Source organism: Mesoplodon mirus (assembly GCF_964341445.2).
Source record: "Mesoplodon mirus genome assembly, chromosome: 9".
Taxonomy (NCBI): domain Eukaryota; kingdom Metazoa; phylum Chordata; class Mammalia; order Artiodactyla; family Ziphiidae; genus Mesoplodon; species Mesoplodon mirus.
Genome location: NC_138985.1, coordinates 114,359,485 through 114,381,624, shown reverse-complemented (window position 1 = coordinate 114,381,624; position 22,140 = coordinate 114,359,485). Strand labels below are relative to the sequence as shown.

The 22,140-nt window shown below is 46.1% G+C and overlaps 1 protein-coding gene across 5 annotated transcripts in view; it reads right to left on the bottom strand.

Annotated features, from left to right (window-relative positions):
- DNAJB6 (DnaJ heat shock protein family (Hsp40) member B6) overlaps nucleotides 1-21,817 on the bottom strand; it is a 54,693-nt gene extending 32,876 nt beyond the window's left edge. For all 5 annotated transcript variants that reach the window (XM_082633092.1, XM_082633094.1, XM_082633095.1 and 2 more), the window contains exons 1-4: nucleotides 21,679-21,817; nucleotides 4,592-4,683; nucleotides 2,354-2,463; nucleotides 351-410 (exon numbers count right to left, since the gene is read on the bottom strand). In XM_082633092.1, coding sequence (XP_082489218.1) covers nucleotides 351-410; nucleotides 2,354-2,463; nucleotides 4,592-4,656 — 235 coding nt within the window. In that variant the 5' untranslated portion in view covers nucleotides 4,657-4,683; nucleotides 21,679-21,817. The remainder of the gene's footprint in view (nucleotides 1-350; nucleotides 411-2,353; nucleotides 2,464-4,591; nucleotides 4,684-21,678) is intronic.
- Nucleotides 21,818-22,140: the final 323 nt, after the last annotated feature.

Here is a 22,140-nt window from a genome sequence, read left to right as displayed (position 1 = left end):
AGTTTTTGGAAAGAATCTGGTTTTTTAAACCCTGAGGATATTTTGACACATTAGGTACTGCCCTCAGGGTACAAACTCAGGATGTGAGGTTTTACAGCATTTCCTATCTACAAAATGTACACCAATATACACTTCCTAGTGTAACAAGAGATTTTTAATAGGCTTTTTCCGTGTTATCAATTTCTCCTCCCTTCCGCCATCCAGCCCACCCTCCAGACTGCATCTGTATTTACTGAAACATGAGTGTCCAAGAGAAATAACACACTGAACCCCCATAAGACCCTTTGCCATCAGACCACCTCCTCTTGTCACTACAAGGCCAAGAGAAAGACCAACGTGTACACACATACCTCCACCACCACCGTTTAATCCTTCTTTGCCGTATTTGTCATAGATGTCCCGTTTTTTAGCTATAAATTTAAAAAGACAAGTCAGTAAAGACCAAGTTGTTCTTTTCCCTCAAAATTCAATAAAGTGTTTCCAAAGTTGTAAACCCAAAGACCCGCTGTGGTTCTCAATTTCCACGATCAGTTTTAAAGAGCTAGGCCTCCCTTACTGTAGATGAAAAGGCAAAAAAGGGAACATCTAAGTGCTTCTCTCCCTTAAAAACAACTCGAAACGTTTTTAAGTACTGTAAAGTTTAAAACATTTATTTCACTCTACTGCTCATTGCGCCCGTGCATACTACCATCAAAACCCCACTAGGAAGTTGCAAAACGATTCCAACCCTAGAAATTACCTTCTTACTACAAAGTCCAACTAGGGGATAAGACATGTGGCACAAAGAGAAAGAGGACAGGGTCCTGGTGAGGGCAGTAAGGAGACGAACTAAACAACAGCCAGAGCAAGGGCCAACCCAAAGCCTACAGCTGAATCACCCTGGTTTAAGGCAAGAGCCCACCCAAGCCTTAAGGATGGTCTACTATCCCTGGTCATCTTATCAGTTACGTTCTAGAATAAAAACAACTACGATGCAGCCCTGTTCAGATATACAGGTTCTTTTGATACACAATGTATGTTCCCCTAAAATCTCATGTTCTACAAAATCGTGTGGTAAAATAACAGGGGTTTATGGGGGAAACAAGTGTAGAAGCAAATCATTTACAGCCAGTTTTTGGTAATCAGAGACTTGTAAGAACAGTAACTGTGTACCTGTGAAGGTAACTCCTGGGATTGAAGGCTGAGTAAGAGAACGTGAAAAATACACTCCCCCTCACCAAACAAACAAAAACAAAAAAACAGCATTTTTATGGGAGTTTAAAGGTTCTCTTTCTACCAAAAATCAAGCTTGACTTTAGTCCTCCATTTTTCTAATGTTCCTGGTCCGTGAAATCCACAAATCTGGGAGTGCTGGATCAGCACACAAACACCAGGACAATGACAATGATAACAAAGACAAAAGTTACTTGTGAAATAAGACGACTAGGCCTTCCTTCAAAATAAAGGGGGAGGGGTTGTTAGGACATAAGCAAGATGGTCCCATGTTAACACGGGTGTCAACACAGGATGAGATGGTCAGCTGTCAACACGGGTGATGGTCACATGGAGCTGGTTCTAAAATCAGAACTCTCTTTTAACAGTGAACCTGGCCACATGTAGCACACTTGGAGCCAAGGGGCCACTCCCTGTGGTCGGTGAGTCCGCCTCTCAGCTTTTACATGTCTCCACCTCGACTCATACCAGGCCCTCCAGTACCGCTTCCTGGCAAGGTGGTGTCAGCAGTTCTCCAGTTTTCTCACAAGGTTCCACAGTCTTCTCCCTACCACACGGCCCACACACAACACTTCTCTTACCAAGAAGCCGGGGAATCTATCTGGCTGACAGCTACCTCCCGCATGACCCCGGAAACTAAGCCAGCAGATCTGACTTTCAGTTCCATTCAATACCTAAGCTCTAGACCTGGGGAGGGAAACCTACAAGCTGCGAAGTCTGAACCTCAGCTGTACGCGCCTGTACGCGCGATGCCTGATTTCCTGACACTCAGGAGATCCTTTCAAGCAGAAGCCAGCACATTCACACAGGGTGTTCAGTAGGGCAACGGGGATGAGAGATCACGACACCAACTACACAGGTGGGCTCCACTGCACCCACAGTGACCCAGATGCCCGCGACCTGACCTGTCCCGCCAGTCCCCAGACCGGGGGTTAGGACTGCTTTAAAAGAGCCACCCTAGGAGAAGTCTAGAGGCCAGGGTGCCTCACAGCACTCACGGCTGACCTACCAAGTGGCTGCCAGGAACAGGAATGTCAAATGTGCACAAGAAAGACCTCCTTCTCACTGTCCCACACCTCACTCAGCCACCCCTCCCTCTGCAGGCCCTGGGGAGGGCAGAGCCCCAAGCTGGGCTACTCACCATCTGATAACACCTCATACGCCTCAGCTACTTGTTTGAATTTTCTCTCCGCTTCTTCTTTATTCTCAGGATTTTTATCTGGATGCCACTTCAGTGCCAGTTTCCTATATCTTAAAAGGAGTAAAAGGGTACTGATCAATCCAATGTCCAGAAAGCCAGTGGGCTTTGAAACATAAGCAAAAAAGTGAGAGCTGCAAACTAGTGGGATTAACCTTAGTCTCTATTGTAACATCTCCCTTTCTGCCAGAATGAAAAGAAAGGTTCTAAAATCAACAGCATAGTACAAACCCACCTCTAGAAATAAAAAAACGTTTTTAAAATGTGTGACGACCAACGTATGGGCAGCATGCACCCACGGTGCTAAGGCTGAGAAAATGGAGCGCGTGCAGACAAAGGCCTTGCTCCCTGAGGAAGGAGCCAACGTGACTGTCCCTATCCCTACGTCCCCATCACCTGACCAGCCCATTACTTTCACATCAGTGGGCGAAGGTGGGCCACTGGCCACAGCACAGTGGAATATTCCAGCATCTTTCACAACTTGAGATTTGAATTCAAGATTCACTTAAAGATTCCATGACCAAGGTCGGTCTGCTCCATGATTCCAATTAACATTAACAAGTACATGCTTTCCAAGTAACAAAAAAAATCCTCTTTTCTAATTAGCTCCACATAAGCGGTGCACATTTGGGGGGGGCACGAGACGGGGAGAGGGCGTGCTCCTTAAAAATCTAAGACTAGACTACGAACCGAACAGTCCTTCTAACACTTGGCAAGCTATTAATGTAAGGCTGCTGTGGTTCAATTTAATTTAAGCATTTTAATCAAAAACCTCAGCTTAGTTTATTAAAATCGGATTAAAGTTGGAATCTAACGATAAAACAGTACTTTATTATTAAATCACTGCGGACCCAACCATGCAGTAGCAGACCAAAACCCCTCAAGTGCTACAAACCCTCCATTTAAAAAAAGACAAACCCTACAAAAGGATAACGAGAGAAAAAACAACTGCTTTGCGCTAGCATGCTTGTGTGAAAGTGAAGAAATGTATGAGCGTCCGGAATGAGGCTCAATTATCTACACCTTGTGAAGACTGCTCGAGCTCTTCAGCTTCAAGGTATCACACAGTGGGGTAAGGGGTACCATGCGTTCGCCTCTCCACCCCACCGCTTTAGCCACCCGGAGACACCGTGCTCTAATTGTGTCTGGCACAACACAGCCATGATTTTCCGTCAGTTAACACATACACTGTGCACGTATTACACTTGTGTAAGAACAGTACAATTACCTCCAACCGTACCACACTGCTCTTGCTTGTAACCGTGCGCGAGTGTGAGAAACCCCACAGCCCACTGGGGACACGGCTCTAAGGTACGTCCTTGGCTGCCTGGTCCCCACTGTTTCTTGGCCAAGGTCTGACACAGGGATATCCTGCAAGCAGCTTCAGGTATGCCCAACAGCAGTCAACCAGCTGAACTAGTTGGGCGCTTTTACAAGAACGACCTGGTTCAAAAATCCTTCATTTCCATCTGCACACCTGAGTCTAGTAGTATGGACTTCACTAAGCCTTAAAAAGCTGGTTCCTGCAACACAAACCTGAACCTGATTCCCTATTATTCCAGGCTTATGCATTAGTCTGGAGCTAGGCTAAAAATCTATCAACCTTCTGCTGTACGTTAACACTGAATTAAATCGATCCCCGTTTACCTTGAGAGCTGCCCGTGACCTGAGACCTGCCTCGGATGCTTCCCGTGGGCCAGGCCCTGGTCACAAAGGTTCAGCAAGGACAGACAGTAGTGCTGGGCTCACGCGTGAACGTGGACCAAGACAGGGTCACGCAACGGGGATCTTTAAGCAACTATACCAAGGACGTCATGGCGACAACCCTACGAGCGCCAAGGCAGCTCCACTTCCAAGTCCAGCGTCAAAGTTCTTTGGGCTGATTTCACATCCTCAGTAAGTTTTTGATCTAATTCCAGCAGAAATGGAATCCACTGTCCCAAGACAAAATGACAGAGGAAACCAAGTGCCCTCTTCTCCCTGAATGGCAGGTGGTAAGGTGGGCCTAGGTCTGAGGCAAAAGCTAACTTGTTAAATGCTGTCTAAATTTCACACTAGACTGCAGCAGTCAGAGACTCACACCACCTGAAGTGCCGTTTCTAGGGGCGATATAAAGTTACACTGCAAATGACCAGCATACAAGTGCACAGACTTAACTCATTCAGAAATACGATTACTTACGCCTTTTTAATATCCTCGGCTGAGGCATGTCTCTGCACGCCTAGAACTTCATAGTAATCCACCATGTTTCAACCGGCTGTTGGAAACGAGTCCTGCAATCAGAAATCCATGGTCAGTGGCAAGACTGCCAAGGCTGGTCTCATCTTGGGGGTAGGGGCGGACAGAGCAGGGGTGAGGGGTGTCGCCTTGCCTGGGCACTAACCACCAGCCTGTTGGGCCGGGGCCTTGTCTGGGAGCTGATTCCAAGGCTCAAACCCTAAGACCCTTCCCAACATAGGAAAAAACGCTCTGAAATGAGCTAAGAATAGTCTCAACTAAATAAAACCGACAGGTGACTCTGCACCAGCCTTGGGGCCCGCCGGTCACCAGCTGCCAGGCCCCTGTTGAGCAGCCCAGTGCATCGGTCCCCTCCTCACGCCCTGCACTCCTGTGCCAGGCACTGGGCAAGCCCGCGGCCACCTGACACAACATGCTGTCCCTGCCCTGGGGACGCTACACAGGAATGGCAGACACCTTCCACAGCCAGGCAGCCCTCGCTAGTGACCAGCCAACACCCTTCCACAGCCCCTGGCTCTGACTCAGGGCTATTCCTGTAACTGCCCCTCCGGCCTCCCGTGCCCATCCATTAGACATGAAAACAAACACACTGTCCCCCTGCTGGCAGTCCTAGTGAGAGGGCACCCAAAAAGCAGGCCTTCAGGGGACACCTGCAGTGCGTTCTCCCCATCACTACACAACGCAGGATGACGAATCCCTGCTGCTTCCACCACCAACCACTACGAGGATCGAGCCTCAGGTCCCACAAACCGAACACAACCTACACATCTGCTCCCTCTTAAGATGTGAAATCCAATGAATTTACCTCTTTACATTTGACTAAGTCACCTCATCAAGCCAGTGACCAAAAACTTACACGAAACAGGCCTATTGCACACGAGTACAAAGTAACTTCACCCAATAAAGCAAAGTTCTTCTGTCCAGCAGCTGTGCTCAAAACTGAAGCTAGGGGACTTCCCTGGTGGTCCAGTGGGTAAGACTCCGCACTCCCAATGCAGGGGGCCCGGGTTCCATCCCTGGTCGGGGAACTAGATCCTGCATGGCGCAACTGGCAGTCTGCATGCCGCAACTAGGACCTGGCGCAGCCTAAATAAATAAATATTAAACAAAACCAAACAAAAAAAACATTAGCGTAGTTAAAAAAAAAAAAAAACTGAAGCTAGGCTTTCAGTAGCCTTCCCCCAAATTCTAGGATCAGATTTTCAAATGAAGTGTTCTGACTGTAAACAAATACATGAGATCACAACCTCCGTGAGGCCACTTTGCTGGGGTTAAAGAAGGTCACAACTGAGAACTATGCCCATCTCAAACAGGATGCACAGTTGTATTATACTTCTACTTTTCAACACGGGGGAGCAACCCATGGTAAAAAAAATCTGTTGCATCATGACTCAGCATGTAGGTGCGCACATCACCCTGAGCAGCCCTCATCAGACATTTACAGAGAACTCCACAAACAAGGGTCAGGAAGAAGCACACACAAAGGAAAAAGCCCCTCCATACCAGTCCAGGGACGTTGTGCAAAAAACAACTCAAAGCTATCACAGGACAATCAAAAATAGAAACCCCTCCTACTACCTCAAAATCTCTAGAAATGTTAGATAAAAATCCAACAAACACATCTGAAGAGCCAGCTAAGCTGAAGCAGTTAAAGTGCCAGAAACAGAGAATTAATTACACCAAGAACGGTGATCCCGAGGGGGGCGGGGCTGTTGCTGTGCTTTCAGGACGGGACTTGCTTCTGAAGCACTAATGGCTGCAATGAAAATCCACAATTCAGGCTCCTCAAAGGCTGTAACTGCAAGAGAGGGAGACGAGAAAAACTGTCCACTGAACTGCAAGCGAGAGGAAAGGGAACACCCCTGAGAATCGAGGCCTCAAGCCTTGGAACTGCAGAATGGAATCCCATTACCTTCATTAGCGCGCAATGCTCCATGCTCTCCAAAACCACCAAACACTATTGCAGGGTGGGGAGGCAAAAAGAGCTGTGCTGGAGAAACAAGTATCTCGACAACCCACGTTGTGTATGTCTGACCGGCGTGGAGATTTTTCAATGCGTTATGGAGATCTAACGCCCAGCGTGGTGACTACCGCCAACAATACTGTGTCATATATTCAGAGGTGCTGAGAGACTAGATCTTAAACGTTCTCACCGCAAAAAAAAAAAAAATGTTAATTTCATAATGCAAGAGGTGTTAGCTAACTCAGGTGGCAATCACGCTGCAAGACAAATGATTCAAATCAACATGTCTCAAATCAATTATATCTCATTTTTTAAAATAAAAATTTAAAAATAAAATGTAACCTTATCAATGAGAGGGAGGAGTGCCCAGGCATCTTTGTGAGAAAGCACAAAACAGGACTTTAAAATTTTTTTTAATTTAACAAAACAGGTATAGTGGGCATAATTCTAAATGTTTAAATTCTAAGTATTCTATAAACATTAACTCATTTAATTCAAATATTTTAGTAAAACAATAAGAAAATTAAGATCAACGATATCCTAAAATTGAATCTGGTTTGTTTTTCCAGCTTTATCCAGATACAACTGACATATAACCTTGTGTAAGTTTAAGATGTGCATCGTGCACCTTAATTTTATTAAAATTGAATTTAAAAAAAAAACTACAAATGACCTTTGAATAACATGGGTTTGAGCTGCACAAGTCCACTTGTATGCAGATTTTTTTCAATAAACATTGGTAAATTTTGGAGATTTGAAACAATCTGAAAAAACTCACAGAAGAACCATGCAGCCTAGAAATATGGAAAAAATTAAGAAAAAGTCAGGTAAACCACGAACGCAAAAGATATAATGTAGATATATACCAGTCCATCCTTACATAGGTATAAGGTGAGTGATATTTAATACAAAATTAGTAACATTTTAGTTTTTGTTCTATATCTTTGCTTTCAAAGAATTACACAACCACACAGTATGTCTCTCCCTCCAGTATCAGCTTATCACAAGTGGTTTTTTAAAAATGTATCAATGTTTCCAATACTGTATTATGAATGAGTGTAATACTGTATGTCATAAAAATTTTATGGTTCATTCATTAGCATATAGGCGGCTATCGTGAAGCAATCATATCGATTACACCAGGCTACCGTAAAGCAATCATACTGCTGCTGTTTCATTAGCGATGTACAAATTATCATACCTATAAACAAACGTGAATTTCATTCACATTATCTTTTCAGTTTTGTCACGTAGATACTGACAATTTATGTTGTAAAAATATGATGTAAACTTATGTTATCAATAAATACAATACTGTGAATGCAATTTCTTTTTTATGATTTTAATATTTTCTCTAGTTTACTGTAAGAATACAGCAATATAATACATATAACATACAAAGTACATACCAATCAACTTTGTTATCGGTAAGGCTTCTGGTCAACAATGGACGACTAGTTAACTTTGGGGGAGTCAAGAGTCATACACAGATTTTCAACTGCGAGGGGTCAGCACCCTTAAGCCCCACGTTGCTCAGGGATCAACTGTACACTCTTTCGAGAGACAAAAAAAAATTCAAACTCCTGGGGCAGGCAAGATGCACAAGGCAAATTTAGCGTGGAAATTACTACCCAGAAGAGATGGCCCGTAGGAGCACAGCAACCTCACAACTTCCGGAACCAAAAACCTGACCACTGGCAAGAACCTCCACAAAGCAGCAGGCAATCAGCCTCCCTCCACCGGTACTTCAGAGGACCGGTAATTAACTCTCTGCGGGTGTTTTCACTTTTGAGCTCCCGTTACTGCTGCATGGAGACATCTTAGTGCCCAGCAGTGACAAAAACGCGGGGAAACCTTACCAGACCACTGTCACCAATGGGACAAGGAGAGATGTCTCAGGATGAAGCCGCCCTCTCCTAACAGTTGAACCACTGCCTGAGCCACATGTGACCAGAGGTCACCGGTGTGTCAGATGTCACTGCCTAGACATCTTTGGTCCCAGTTCAAAGCTCATGTTGTCCTAAGTCCAATCGATCTGTCCTGTATTTGCAATAACGTGCCAGTGTCTGTGCAGACAATGGTGGCGAAGAGCAAGACCCTCCACGCCATCGGCGCAGACGCGGCAAGACGGGCCTAGACTCGGCCGTGCCCGCCAAGCGGTGAACGCTGTGACCGCTTAACCACCTAACACATCCCCCGGGAAGATTCATCTGTCCCACAGGACCGTCACAGGGACTGAGGGAGCACATGAGCATCATCAATGGACAGCGCCTGGGACGCAAGCCACACTCGGATGCTGGCTATTTTCTTCCTTTCTAAATGGAGACTAACCCCAAGAAGGAAATGCAGATGAACTGAGTGAGGCCCATCAGACGCCCGGTCTGCAGCCACCTCTGGACACAAACGCTGCCTTCGCTACAGTCCTGTCCAGCCCCAGCCAGCCCACCGCTTGAAGCTGACTCTGACTTAACGTCAAGAGGAAAAGCTTCCCCAATTAACGCCCAACGCACACATTCAGGGCTCATGCTGTTTGACTCCCCAAAGCCCTAAGCACCCACGGGCTTTCCGGCTGTGGAGTCTCCTGGTTTGCATACCTCTTGCCCGCCTGCCCCCCTCAATCAGCCTCTGAATAAACAGTGGGAACGCCGGGGGCTCAAAGCCCCCTTCTCACCCTACTCCTGTGTTTTCATCCACTCTGCTATATAAATACCGTTTATGTAGCAATGATTCCCTAATGTTAGCTCCAATCGTAGATCTCACTTTGGCATTCAGACACAAACAGACAGATGGCTACTGACGTAGCCACTTGGACGTCTGACAAGACATCCCAAATAGAACATGACCAAATTTAACTCTCGGTCCTCCCCACGCCCACACCTGGCCTTGCCCTATTAATTCTGCCCCAAGCTGCTTGGCTGGAAACCTTCACCATCACCGACACTGCCACGCCACTACATACACACAACAAACTAATCCACGGTTCTGCCTGGTTTACCTGCAAAATACCTCAAACCCCTTCACTTCTCTTGATCTTCAGTGGCACCAGATATCCTACTCTGAAATACCGTGGGAGCCTCCTTCTCACAGCCAAGGTGAGCTATAAATATGCAGATGCTATCACAACAGACACTACCTACTGTCCAGCACCAAACAAACCAGCTCTAAAGGACGCTGTCAGCTCCCCTGGGGAGTCATGGAATGACACTTCACTGCGCTAGCTAATGCTAGGTCTGGGACAGCAAAGGTACCAGATAAGCCTAAAATATGCTGTCAATCAAGAAAGTAAAGATGCCAGCAGAAAGCACAGGCCCGGTCAAGAAAAACACGATTGTGGAACTGTGCCAGCTTGGAAGTGACTAAGAATAAATGATAAGTAAGTGCCATCTGGGCTCCAGGACTGGTGTCTGTGGCAAGAAAAGAACTTTGGGGGGAAAACTGGTGGGATGTGAATAAAGTCTGTAGTTAACAGTACTGTACCAACATAATTTTTTAGTTTTGATAAACACCAGGATTACATTTGTTATGTTAAGCTAGGTAAGAGGTATACAGGAAAACTCCTGTACTACCTTCACAACTCTTTTGTAAATATACAATAGTTTCAAAGTAAAAAGTTCAAAAGTCAGTCAAAAAGAGAAAAATGTGCAAAATTGATGAAACATCCACAGATCAGAAGGGATTCTGAGTTTCAAAAAGAATGGCTGCCATGCATTTTTTTCCTCCAGTTTTATTGAAATATAATTGACATCGAGCACTATGCATGTTTAAGGTGTACGTATGACAATGACTTACATACATCATGAAACGATTATCACAATCAGCTTAGAGAACATCTATCACCTCACATAGAGACAAAATAAGACACAGGAAAAGTATTTTTCCCTTGTAATGAAAACTCTTAGGATTTACTCTTAACTTTCACATATAACACACAGCAGTGTTAATTATATTTCTCATATTGTACATCAAATCCCTACTACTTATTTCTCTTATGACTGGAACGACTACTGTGCATTTAAAGTACACATACCAAGGACTTCCCTGGGGGTCCAGTGATTAGGACTCCGAGCTTCCACTGTAGGGAACTAAGATCCTGCATAGCCACAAGGCGGAGCCAAAAAAAATAAATTTTTAAAAGCATATGTAACAACAATAAAAAAAAAAATTAAGCATTTATTGCACTGCCTTTCCTATGCAAACTACATGTGAAACCAAATAGCTGATGAGCCAACCTTCTTTTTATAGATGAATTCCAGCAGACAAATGCAGAAGAAATGCTGGAATTTGAAAACACTATTATCTTGAAACCCCCCAACACAGTGATTCTCAAAGTACAGACTTGTTGGCCCAGCAGCATCAACCCGGTCTTGTTAAAAAAAAAAAAATGACCTTTTAAGAAATCGAGTTCAAACCACCGCATAAAGCCTTCCCACTACAATAAACACTAGCGAGTCCACACTCTCTCTGCCCCAACAGACTCTGGGAGCAGCCCTTAGTGCTGGACGGCTACCTTCTTTCTGAACAGTGGAGCCTTCAGGGAACTGTCCCTCTAGGTCCTTGTTCAGGTTACATAAGGCATTTGAATTTCTCTTCCACACAGATGTCCTCAAACATTCAAGGGCTTTATCTTCATGCAGTTTTCACTCTCTAGGCTAATACAGCCTCACATTTCTTTGCAGTTAACTCCTAAGAACACTACCCTGGTCCCGGCCGAGAGCAAGCTCCAAAGCTGCCATTCCTTGGTACCCAGAACCCAACACTGACCATGATGAGGACACGCTCCAGCCGTCACCAACAAAAAGTAAGACCACCGCTGCCCCACTTCCCTCTCAACTCCCCTAGGAAACACCAGAGCCCGATGACCAGCACAGACCTGGCTACACCGTGGTCTTTCTGAGCCTGCAGTCACGGTCCTGCCTCCTACTACTCACTTTGTACGACTCTGGCTCTTCAGACAAGTGAAGTTCACAGCTTCTGCCCATAAATCCCACCTCGGATATGGCGGCCCATCGTCCCAAATGATCACCCCTTTTGGATAGCAATTACACCATCAACGCATGCACTCTCAGTAAAAACAACGATGTAATTCTGAGTGAATTTCACTATGTAAATTTAATATTGAAAACAATCATGATACTCTTGGGACCAGGTCACCAAGTTTAGGAAAAGACAAACCTGTAAACAAGCGAGGCATATACAATTAAGAAAGTATGAACAGAGTGTTGGGGAGAGGCTATGGAGTCAGCCTGCACCATCACGCCCTGCTGCGAGGGCTCAGGTGCTCGATGCTACGGACACTCTCCCTTATCCACACTATCTTTTTAGTATTCAACCAGTGCCAATAAGATTAACAAATTTTAATACAAACTCAAAACGTACTCTAGAGACAATAAAGTGACAATACCCCAAGGTCTAGAAACAGAGGACCAAATGAGGTCCCTTATCCCGAGGATACCTCCTTGGAAACCTGACAAGTTGGCTTCAGTACTGATCCCACAACCACCACCCTGCAGGGTCAGCCACAGATTAATTCACTTCTTGCTGCTTCAGAATAATCAGGCATAAAAGAAACAATCTAAGTTTTGACAAAATCCATAGAAGGTTAATTGCATTCAAATTACTTTCGACTACCCCTGGAGTTTTACACAAAATAAGCCACTAATGGCAATTCCCTGGCAGTCCAGTGGTTTAGCACTCCGTGCTTTCACTGGTGGCCTGGGTTCAACCCCTGGTCGGGGAACTAAGATCCCGCAAGCGAAAAAAAACAATACAAAACAAAAAAGCCACTTACACACTTGTATCAGGAATTTCTCTACAGAATTCGGTATTTCTAAATATTTTAAGTGGCCGTCACCTAGCCCCTAAGACTGGCCAAGTGTCCTCCTCCCCAGAGAAAACTGTAAGCCTGGAGAATGAGTGAGAACCTGGACTCCCCAAACACTTCCAGTGCCCACCCCCACCCCTGTCATCTCCGTGCTCAGCTGGCACTACAAGGGACAGCAAACACCAGAACACACGGGCTCTTGGGGGACTGAGACCACTCGACCTGCCTTCTCTTCTCAATCGCCCCTGGATGGAGGGAGCAGCGTGCTTCCACACCCCGCACCCGGGGCTCAGCGCATCTCCCCCTCAGCCGTGGAAAACGAGTCACGGTTTCTGTGACAGAACGCTGCGTGGAAACGCAGACACAGACTTTTTAAAAGCAGTGTCCACGAGGACTTCAGGCAGGTGGGAAGTGCTGCTGGCAAACACCACCTCAAACCGAGCTGCCTGACCCGCAAGCCAAACACAGTCACTTACACCTACAGTCACTAAAAGTAAACAGCACTGGAAACTCAGCCCCTCTGTCGCACGAGCCCCACTTCCAGTGCTCAGCCCCCAGTGTGACAACTGGCACCCACCCTGGAAAGGACCAGTGTGGAACAGGAGTTCTCAGACAGACAGGGATGGTCCTAACAAAAATCGATTCAGACTTAAAGGGAATCTGGGTGAGGAGTGGGAAGATGCTCGTTTCTAACAGCAATTGTCAAAGTTCCTAACTTCCCACTGACACCATCTACTGTATGTTAAGGAAGCTGGAGAAAACCAATGCTTTAGATTTTCAATTAAGAAAAAAAAAACAATGTTTCTTAGGACTAGTTTGTTAATCTATGCAATTTCCAACAAAACAGGCCTCACCAAGTAAAAAAATTTTCACTCTGCCTCTTTAGTAAAGCCACTAACTAGCCTAATACCCATTAACCAAAAATAACTGCTGCTTGGGACTTCCCTGGCAGTCCAGCGGTTGAGACTCCGGGCTTCCACTGTCGAGGGCACGGGTTCAATCCCTGGTCGGGGAACTAAGATCCCCGCAAGCCATGCAACGCGGCCAAAAAAACAAAACAAAAACAAACCCTGCCTCTTCCAATAAATGTACTCGCCTTCAGTGCTGGGCGTTTCAGAACACACACTGAAGTCTCCTGGTACTAAACTCACGTGCGGACCACCTGAGTAGAAAAGCGTACACCTCCCCGGGACATGTGCACATACTTATACATTATATACAGGCACCTCTGAGATACTGTGGGTTCGGCTCCAGACCACAATAAAGCCAATTAAATGAGTCACACAAAGTTTTCTGGCTTCCCAGTGCATATAAAAGGTTACTTTACATTATACCTGTTAAGTGTGCAATAGTATTATGTCGAAAATAACAATGTACATACCTTAATTTTTTGAAAATCTTTATTGCTAAAAAAAAATGCTACGCATCATCTGAGCTCTCATTATCTTTCTGCTGGTGGAGGACCTTGCCTCCATGTTGGTGGCTAAATGGCCGTGGCAATTTCTTAGAACGAAGCCATGAAGTTTGCCGCATCAACTGACTCCTCCTTTCACAAGGATTCCCTGCAGCATGCAATGCTGTTCGGTAGCATTTTACCCTGAGCAGAACTTCTTTCAAACTTGGACTCAATCCTCTCAAATCCTGCTGCTGCTTTTTCAACTAAGCTCATGTCCTATTCTAAACCCTTTGTTGTCATTTCCACAATCTTCATAGCATCTTCACCAGCAGTAGATTCCACCTCAAGAAACTTTTTTTTTGCTCATCCATAAGAAGCAGTGCTTTTCTGTGAAAGTTTATCCTGAGATGACAGCAATTCAGTCACATCTCAGGCTCCACTTCTAATTCTAGTTCTCCTGCTGTTTCCACCACATCTGCTGTTACTTCCTCCACTGAAGTCTTGAACCCCTCAAAGTCATCCATGAAGGTTAGAATCAACTTCTCCCAAACTCCTGTGAATGTTGGTATTTTTACCTCTTCCCATGAATCACAAATGTTCTTAAAAGCATTTAGAATAGTGAGTCCTTTCCAGAGAGTTTTCAATTGACTTTGCCCAGATCATCAAAGGAATCGCTATCTATGGCAGCTACAGCCTTACGAAATGTATTTCTTAAATAACAAGGCTTGAAGGTCAAAATTATTCCCTGATCCGTGGGCTGTGGAATGGATGCTGTGTTAGCAAGCAAGACGACTTGAATCTCACTGTACATCTCCATCAGAGCTCTTACGTCACTGTCAAGGAGCAGTAGTTTTTTGAAATGCATCTTTTTTCTGAGCAGTGGGCCTCAACAGTGGGCTTAAAATATACAGTACACCATGCTGTCAACAGGTATTTGTCAACCAGGCTTTGTCGTTCCACGTACAGAGCACAAGCAGAGTAGATTGAGCAGAATCCTAAGGGCCCCGGGATTTAGGGATTGGTAAATCCCTAAATTGGTAAATCAGCACTGGCTTCAACTAAAGTCACCAACTGCATTAGCCCCTAACAAGAGAGTCAGCCTGTCCTTTGAAACTTTGAAGCCCGGCATTGACTTCTCCTCTCTAGTATGAAAGTCCTAGTTGACATCTTTCAATAGAAGACTCTTTTGTCTACATTGAAAATCTGTTGTTTCGTGTAGCCGCTTTCGTTAATGATCTCAGCTAGATCTGCTGGATAACTTGCTGCGGCTTCTACGTCAGCACTTGCTGCTTCGCCTTGCACTTCTATGTTATGGAGGCGGCTTCTTTCCTTAAAACTCATGAGCCAACGTCTGCTGGCTTCAAGCTTTTCTTCTGCAGCTTCCTCACCTGTCTCAGCCTTCACAGACTTGAAGAGAGTCAGGGCCTTGCCTGCATTGGGCTTTGGCTTCAGGCAGTGTCGTGGCTGGTTTGATCGTCTATTCAGACCACTAAAACTTTCTCCTCAACAGCAATAAGGCTGTGTTGCTTCCTTACCATTCGTGTGCTCACTGGAGCAGCACCTTCATCTCCTTCAAGAACGTTCCTTTGCCTTCACGACTTGGCTGTTTGGAGCAAGAGGCCCAGCCTTCAGCCCGTCAGCTTTCCATACGCCTTCCTCTCTCAGCTTCAGCATTTCCAGCTTTTGATTTAAACTGAGAGACATGCAACTCTTCCCTCACTTGAATGCTTGGACGCCACTGAGAGTTATTAACTGGCCTAATTTCAATACTGTTGTGTCTCAGGAGCAGGGAGGCCAGAGGAGGGTGAGAGAGGTGGCGGGTCGGTGGAGTCTTGGCTGGGCGGGGTTTTTAGGGCCCCAAGACAATTACAACAGTAACACCAGAGATGACTGATCACCATTACATAATAATGAAAAAATCTGAACTACTGCGAGAATTACCAAAATGTGACCCAGAGATACAAAGTGAGCAAAAGCTGTTGGAAAAGTGGCACCAAGAGACTTGATCGATGCAGGGTTGCCACAAACCTTCAATTTGTAAAAAAGGCAGTACCTAAGAAGTGCAATAAAGGGAAGCGCTGTAAAACGAGGTCTGCCTGTACCTGAACTACTACTATGTATATCAAAACCAAAAATAAAATTATAAATGATGAAACTAAGAATACCTGTTATGTACTTACCAAGCATTACGGTTTCACATCATAATTAGCTAACATCTCAAGGTACACTGGAAGGAGAGAGCCTAGACAGTTTTCTTCACAACTGACAAAGAGGTGGTCGTTAAGTGTAAACATCATCTCTAACATGCAGTCGTTGCATAGTCTTTTACCCCTTAACCAGTTTACTAATACAGGTGTCCCCTGCTTTTCCAGAGTTCTCTTTACAACACTTCACCTTTAAGAAAGATCCACATTAATACCTTGTTTTTGCCAGCCCAAGAAATCCGAACAGGATTTTCACTTCTACAAAAAAAAGGAAGAATTACAGGTGGCGCCCACCCCATGGAGCGTGTCAGGATGGACGTGTGAAGTCAACTGAAAATGGCCAACTCAGTAGAAGCATTTACTTCCCCTCCTCCTGAAATATTCATAGAAGATTTTAAACAAGCACCTCAGGTAACAGACACAAATACCCATCTAGAGTGTGAGGTGCTCCACGATGAGTCAGCTCTAAGAACCCAAGTTTTCTGAACAGCTTAACTGGCCCCTTTTTTAAGTTATAAAATTTTGACTTTAATGAGTTATCTAAAGGAGAATTTCCAAGTCATTACACATGCCCCACGTTCTTAACAACACAAAGAATATATGTTCCCTGTATAAAAAAAATTAAATTAAAAAATTTAAAAAAAAAGAATATATGGGCCCATCATGATTGCTGTGATTCTGAGACCTTCGGCTACTCTGTCCCAAATCTTGCCCATCCACACAAATAAGCTGTGTAACTGGGCTAAACTGACCATCTTGGGACTTCCCTGGTGGTCCAGTGGTTAAAACTCCATGCTTCTACTGCAGCGGGCATGGGTTCGATCCCTGGTGGAGGAACTAAGATTCCCGCATGCCACACAGTGCAGCCAAATAAAAGATTTAAAAATAGGGACTTCCCTGATGGCTCAGTGAAGACTCCACGCTCCCAAGGCAGGGGGCCCGGGTTTGATCCTGGTCAAGGAACAAGATCCCACACGCATGCCATAACCAAGAGTTCGCATGCCACAACCAAGGAGCCCAGTTGCTGCAACCGAGGAGCCCTCGAGCCGCAACTAAGACCCGGCGCAACCAAATAAGTATTTTTAAAAGATTGAAAAATTTAAAAAATAACCATCTTTCCACCCAAGAGTCTGTTCTCAAATTATCTCTCCATCTAACATCTAAGAAACCTTGCTCTGCTTGCAATAAAAATCCTCCTTCATTCCTTCCCAATCCAAGAGACTCCATTGAAAATGGAGCCGAAGGGCGAAAAACAACCTTCCTCCTTCCAGAAATCTTTTCATTATTATCCACCCCATAGATCGCTATTTATATTGCACACGGTTTTACATAATGCAATTTGTCCATTGAAGACATTCCGTCTTTAGCTTAAAAAAACAGCAAATCAAAATACTCATTACTTCTAACTTAGAAAAGGACAAATCAAAGTAAACATCTTCGTTTAAATGTTGAATTCATGTTGTGTCATGAAACTAATTTTCTGCAGCACTACTGCTTAATGGAATGGAAGTAGGCAAGTTTAAAAAAAAAAAAGATAAATGTGGCCAAGTTTCCTACACGTCATTTCATTATCTGATGAATTCCCAGCACACACAGAGGTAGAGAAACAGAGGTGAAGTACCAATTCTTATCACATGAACTGTAAGTCATCTACTTACAGTTTGTTCTTACTCAATACGCCTTAAAGCATTCCTGAAACAAACAAGGGGGGGACTTCCCTGGTGGTGCAGTGGTTTAGAACCCGCCTGCTAATGCAGGGGACATAGATTTGAGCCCTGGTCCGGGAAGATCCCACATGACGCGGAGCAACTACTAAGCCCGTGCACAACTACTGAGCCTGCCCGCCACAACTACTGACCCCAAGTGCCTAGAGCCCGTGCTCCGCAACAAGAGAAGCCACCGCAATGAGAAGCCCGCGCACCACAACAAAGAGTAGCCCCCACTCGCCACAACTAGAGAAAGCCCGCGCGCAGCAACGAAGACCCAACGCAGCCAAAAATAAATTAAAAAAAAAAAAAACCAAGGGAAGTTATTTCCTCTATAACTCAGGATCCAAGACCATTCTTTCAACTGGCAATCATCACCTATTAGACACGTGGAGGCATGACTGACTTCATTTCATTAAAATAAGATAATACATGCCAAGTACTCAGTCCTGGTACTTGTGAACTGAATTTGTATGCTATCTGTATTTTTGTCCAACCTTCCTAAACTCTGGATTCCATTATTAACCACAGAGGGTAATCAGGGAACAGACAAACCGGGAAAAAGGATCCAATTCAACCAATATTTTCGGAGTACTCTGGGTCCAGGACAATGCCATAGTCACAAAGGAACACAATTAAAATTCCAGGCCTGCCCAAAGGACCTCACAGGAAGGCCCCAGTGCTCCATCACACGCACAAGGCAAGCTCTAAATGTCCTTCTTGGTAAAAGGCGGGATGAAAACTTCAGAGTGCATAGAATCACATGCTGCACGAGGAAATCACCATCCCAGGGACAACTGATCCTTGCACCTGAGCTTAGGAACCTGAACTACCAGGAGCATTCGGACATACAGCTAGTACTTCTACTGCCTGACGGCCGTACACAATGGTTGGTGCTTTTGACTGAAAAAGGCCGTGAGTCCTTACAAAGTTTATACAGGACAACAATTGTAAGAGAAAACCAAACTATGCCTAAATAACATAACTGCTGAAATAAGATGAGGAATAGAAGTTAGAACCTTTTCTACTCTGATGTACATTGCAACCCTTCTAACTACTTTGTTTTTTTCAGAAATTTCCCCCACCTTAAAAATCACGTATTTTTTTAAAAGATTTACTCAGTTCAGAAACAAAAGTTTTATCCTCTGATCAAAGAATGGAGAGGCGCGAGCTCACACTCTAGAGCACACTCTCCAAAATTTACTTCTCTTAAGTAGGATATTGAAACAAAAAGAATCAACTGTTTTTTGTATGTCTCCCTAAAAATATAAAAGTTTGAAAAACACGTATCTACAATAAAAGCATCAAATTTTTTTCTAGCTGACATATCCAGGAAGCCATTTTCTCCAATGAGGCTTCAAAACTGTCTTTCTAGGGCTTCCCTGGTGGCGCAGTGGTTGAGAATCTGCCTGCCAATGCAGGGGACACAGGTTCGAGCCCTGGTCTGGGAAGATCCCACATGCCGCGGAGCAACTGGGCCCGTGAGCCACAACTACTGAGCCTGCCCGTCTGGAGCCTGTGCTCTGCAACAAGAGAGGCCGCGATAGTGAGAGGCCGGCCCGCGCACGGCAATGAAGAATGGCCCCCGCTTGCCGCAACTAGAGAAAGCCCTCGCACAGAAACGAAGACCCAACACAGCTAAAAATAAATAAATAAATTTTTTTAAAAACTGTCTTTCTATACACTATTCCTACCTTCACCAACTTCACTTTTCATTTGCCTTACTTTTTTCAAGTTTGAAGTTCTCTCAAATTCTGTTCACCCAAGAGAAACTACAGCCCTTCTTAAATCCTGCCACTGATCCCGTCCTAATTCACTAATAAGCCTGCAGTTAACCTGCTCTCGCCACTGGGTGGTGTCCTGGACAAATTTTAAGCAAAAAAGATTTTTAACACAGAACACGGTCCTAAATTCTAGATCATTTCCAACGAAGTGAAAAGGCCAAAAAAAAAAAAAGTTTTCTAAAGATTCTTTAAAATATCAAAAGACTGACTGCATTCACTCAATCCTTACCAACAGACACCAGAAGTGACATTTAATCCTCCTTTAAGCGTTGACCAAGGTAGCAGCTGACCTTGAACACACAGTCATAGACTGCAGCCCAGTGGAAAGCAAGAGGTAACACCAATGTCACCAAGATGACACGCTCAGGATTACACTGCGATGCTGAAAAGCCGGACTGAAAATAACCGGGCCCGCTTTAAAACTAAGAAATGCACAGACCATTCCACCCCAAACTCGGTATTTGAGTTTGCTAGGCTGAAAACTGTCGTTGTTGTGAGGAGTACAATTATATTTGTCTGGAACTGTGTCCAAAATAGAACTGATACAAGGGAAAATGGTTCTAACACCTAAAAAAGTAATAGGTTTGCTTGAAGAGGAAAGCGATTGCATGCCACTGGTTGCAGGTATCACACCACAATGCCCTACGCTTAGTATTCAGAGTATTACTCAAATAATACTCTCCACCCAGCCCTCCAGGTGAGTCTCTGTCCTGCAGCCAGAAATACTTTCCAAATCTACCACTTTGAGGTCATGAAAAATTTAAAACACTGATATTTTGAAGAGGATGCTGAACACATGTCCAAGCCCTTAAATTCCCAACTTCCTAGTCTTGCACAGCACCACACAAAGCCTGCTTAGACAAATCTCAAAAACCAACTTCTCATCCCCTTTTGTTCTCCTCCCACTTCCTGTCAAGTCATTCACACCTAGACCGAGCCAATCCACTCCCCGAATTCATGACTCTGCATAACCCCCAGAATTCCACAGCTCCCTGGATAGTATGCACAAAGGGCACTCCTATTTCTACTACAGCCCGTACAAATACTCAACTCCTAAAGGTCTCTGGAAACAGGAACAGTCTGGATTAAACTTCCCAGACGGACTCCGGGGAGGGTGTGGTCTAGGGAGAGGGCGGAGGAAAGAAGTACAAAATGCTTTTCAGATATCGTGAAAACATCCCGATGTGCCTAACTATAAGAACAAGAGTAAAACCTGAACGAGCATCACACAAGTGCAAATGCTAAGAGTTTGTTTCTCTTTCCTTTTTTGGTCATTCGGTCGAACTCTTCCACTAAGTCAATTATCTGCCTTAAAAGATTCTAGCCATAGTGTCTTACTGCGAATCCACAACGGAACTAAAAACGCTGAGAATACAAAGGGCGCCGCTCAGTCCACCCTTCCCAGGCAGCCCCCCGGGTGGTGGTGAGATCTTTTCACCACCGCCGTGTCCCTTCCGCGTAGCCGGGAGAGGTACGCGTCCGACAAGCGACCCACACGCTCTGAAAACGTTTCGCGAGACAACACAAGTTTGCAATTTCCACTTCTTGCGTCAGTTCTTTCCTTACTTGGGCAAAAGTTGATAGAAACTTCAGCTATATAAACTGCGGTGCACCCCGAGGCGAAACCCAGCAAACTGGCTTTTTAAGTAAGCCGAAAGCCAGGCGTTTCATTTCCATCTCCGACACACTTCGGAGAAGCCAGCGGGGAGTTCCCGACACGCGGCCTCGCGTCCCCCGCCCGCTTCCCGGTCTCCGCACTAGGCAGCGCGGCCTCCCACGAGCCTCTACTCTTCCTGCACACCTACCTCCTCCTGGCTTCAGACCTGTCTATGTGGGGCCCTAAAACCGAGTGAAACCCCAGCCTCCCACGCGGCAGCGCCGCCCCGCCCCCGCCCGCAACAACCGGCGCGCGGCCCCCAGGACGCGGGGAGGAGAGAACCCCCCAGGACAGGCGGAGGGGCCCGGGGGAAGGGACCGCGAAGAGCGAGCTGGACCCCGGCCCCACACGCGGCCCCCGGCCTGCCCCCCGCCTGCCCCCCGCGGCCCCGCGCCCCCGACCCCGGTCTCACACCAAGCCCGGCCCCCGGCCCGCCGCGGCCAGGGCCAGCGTCAGGTGGGCCGCCGGGCCCGCCCCACCGGCCGCTGGAGGCCCTCACCGAGGACGCAGGAGCCGGCGGCGGAAGACGCAGCGGAGCGGCGACCGGGGCTCCTCGACTCCGACACGGCGGCTCGGCTGGCGGTTGCGGCTGGGCTGTGACGGTCCTCGCGCTTTCCTTTCTCTCCTTTCTCCAACAACAAACAGGAAGTGCGTCACGCGGCGGCCGCGCGGTGACGACACTTCCGCCCGGCCCTGACGCCGCGCATGCGCCCTGCCCCGGCCGCCCCCTCCGCCCCCGCCTTCCCGAAGGTTCTGCGCGGCCCGGGATGCGGCGGGCAGTGCGCGTGCGCAGTCGAGGCCCCGTCGCCGGCTCCCGACGGCGGCGCGCGTGGGGTTTTGTCGGTGGGTGTGCGCGGCCGGCGTGTGTACCCGGGGCCCAAGGGGTGGGCCACTGACCGCCATTTGCCTGGGCCCCTGGAGAGCCGCGGGGGCCGTGGGCCTTGTTCTTCCTACTTGAGAT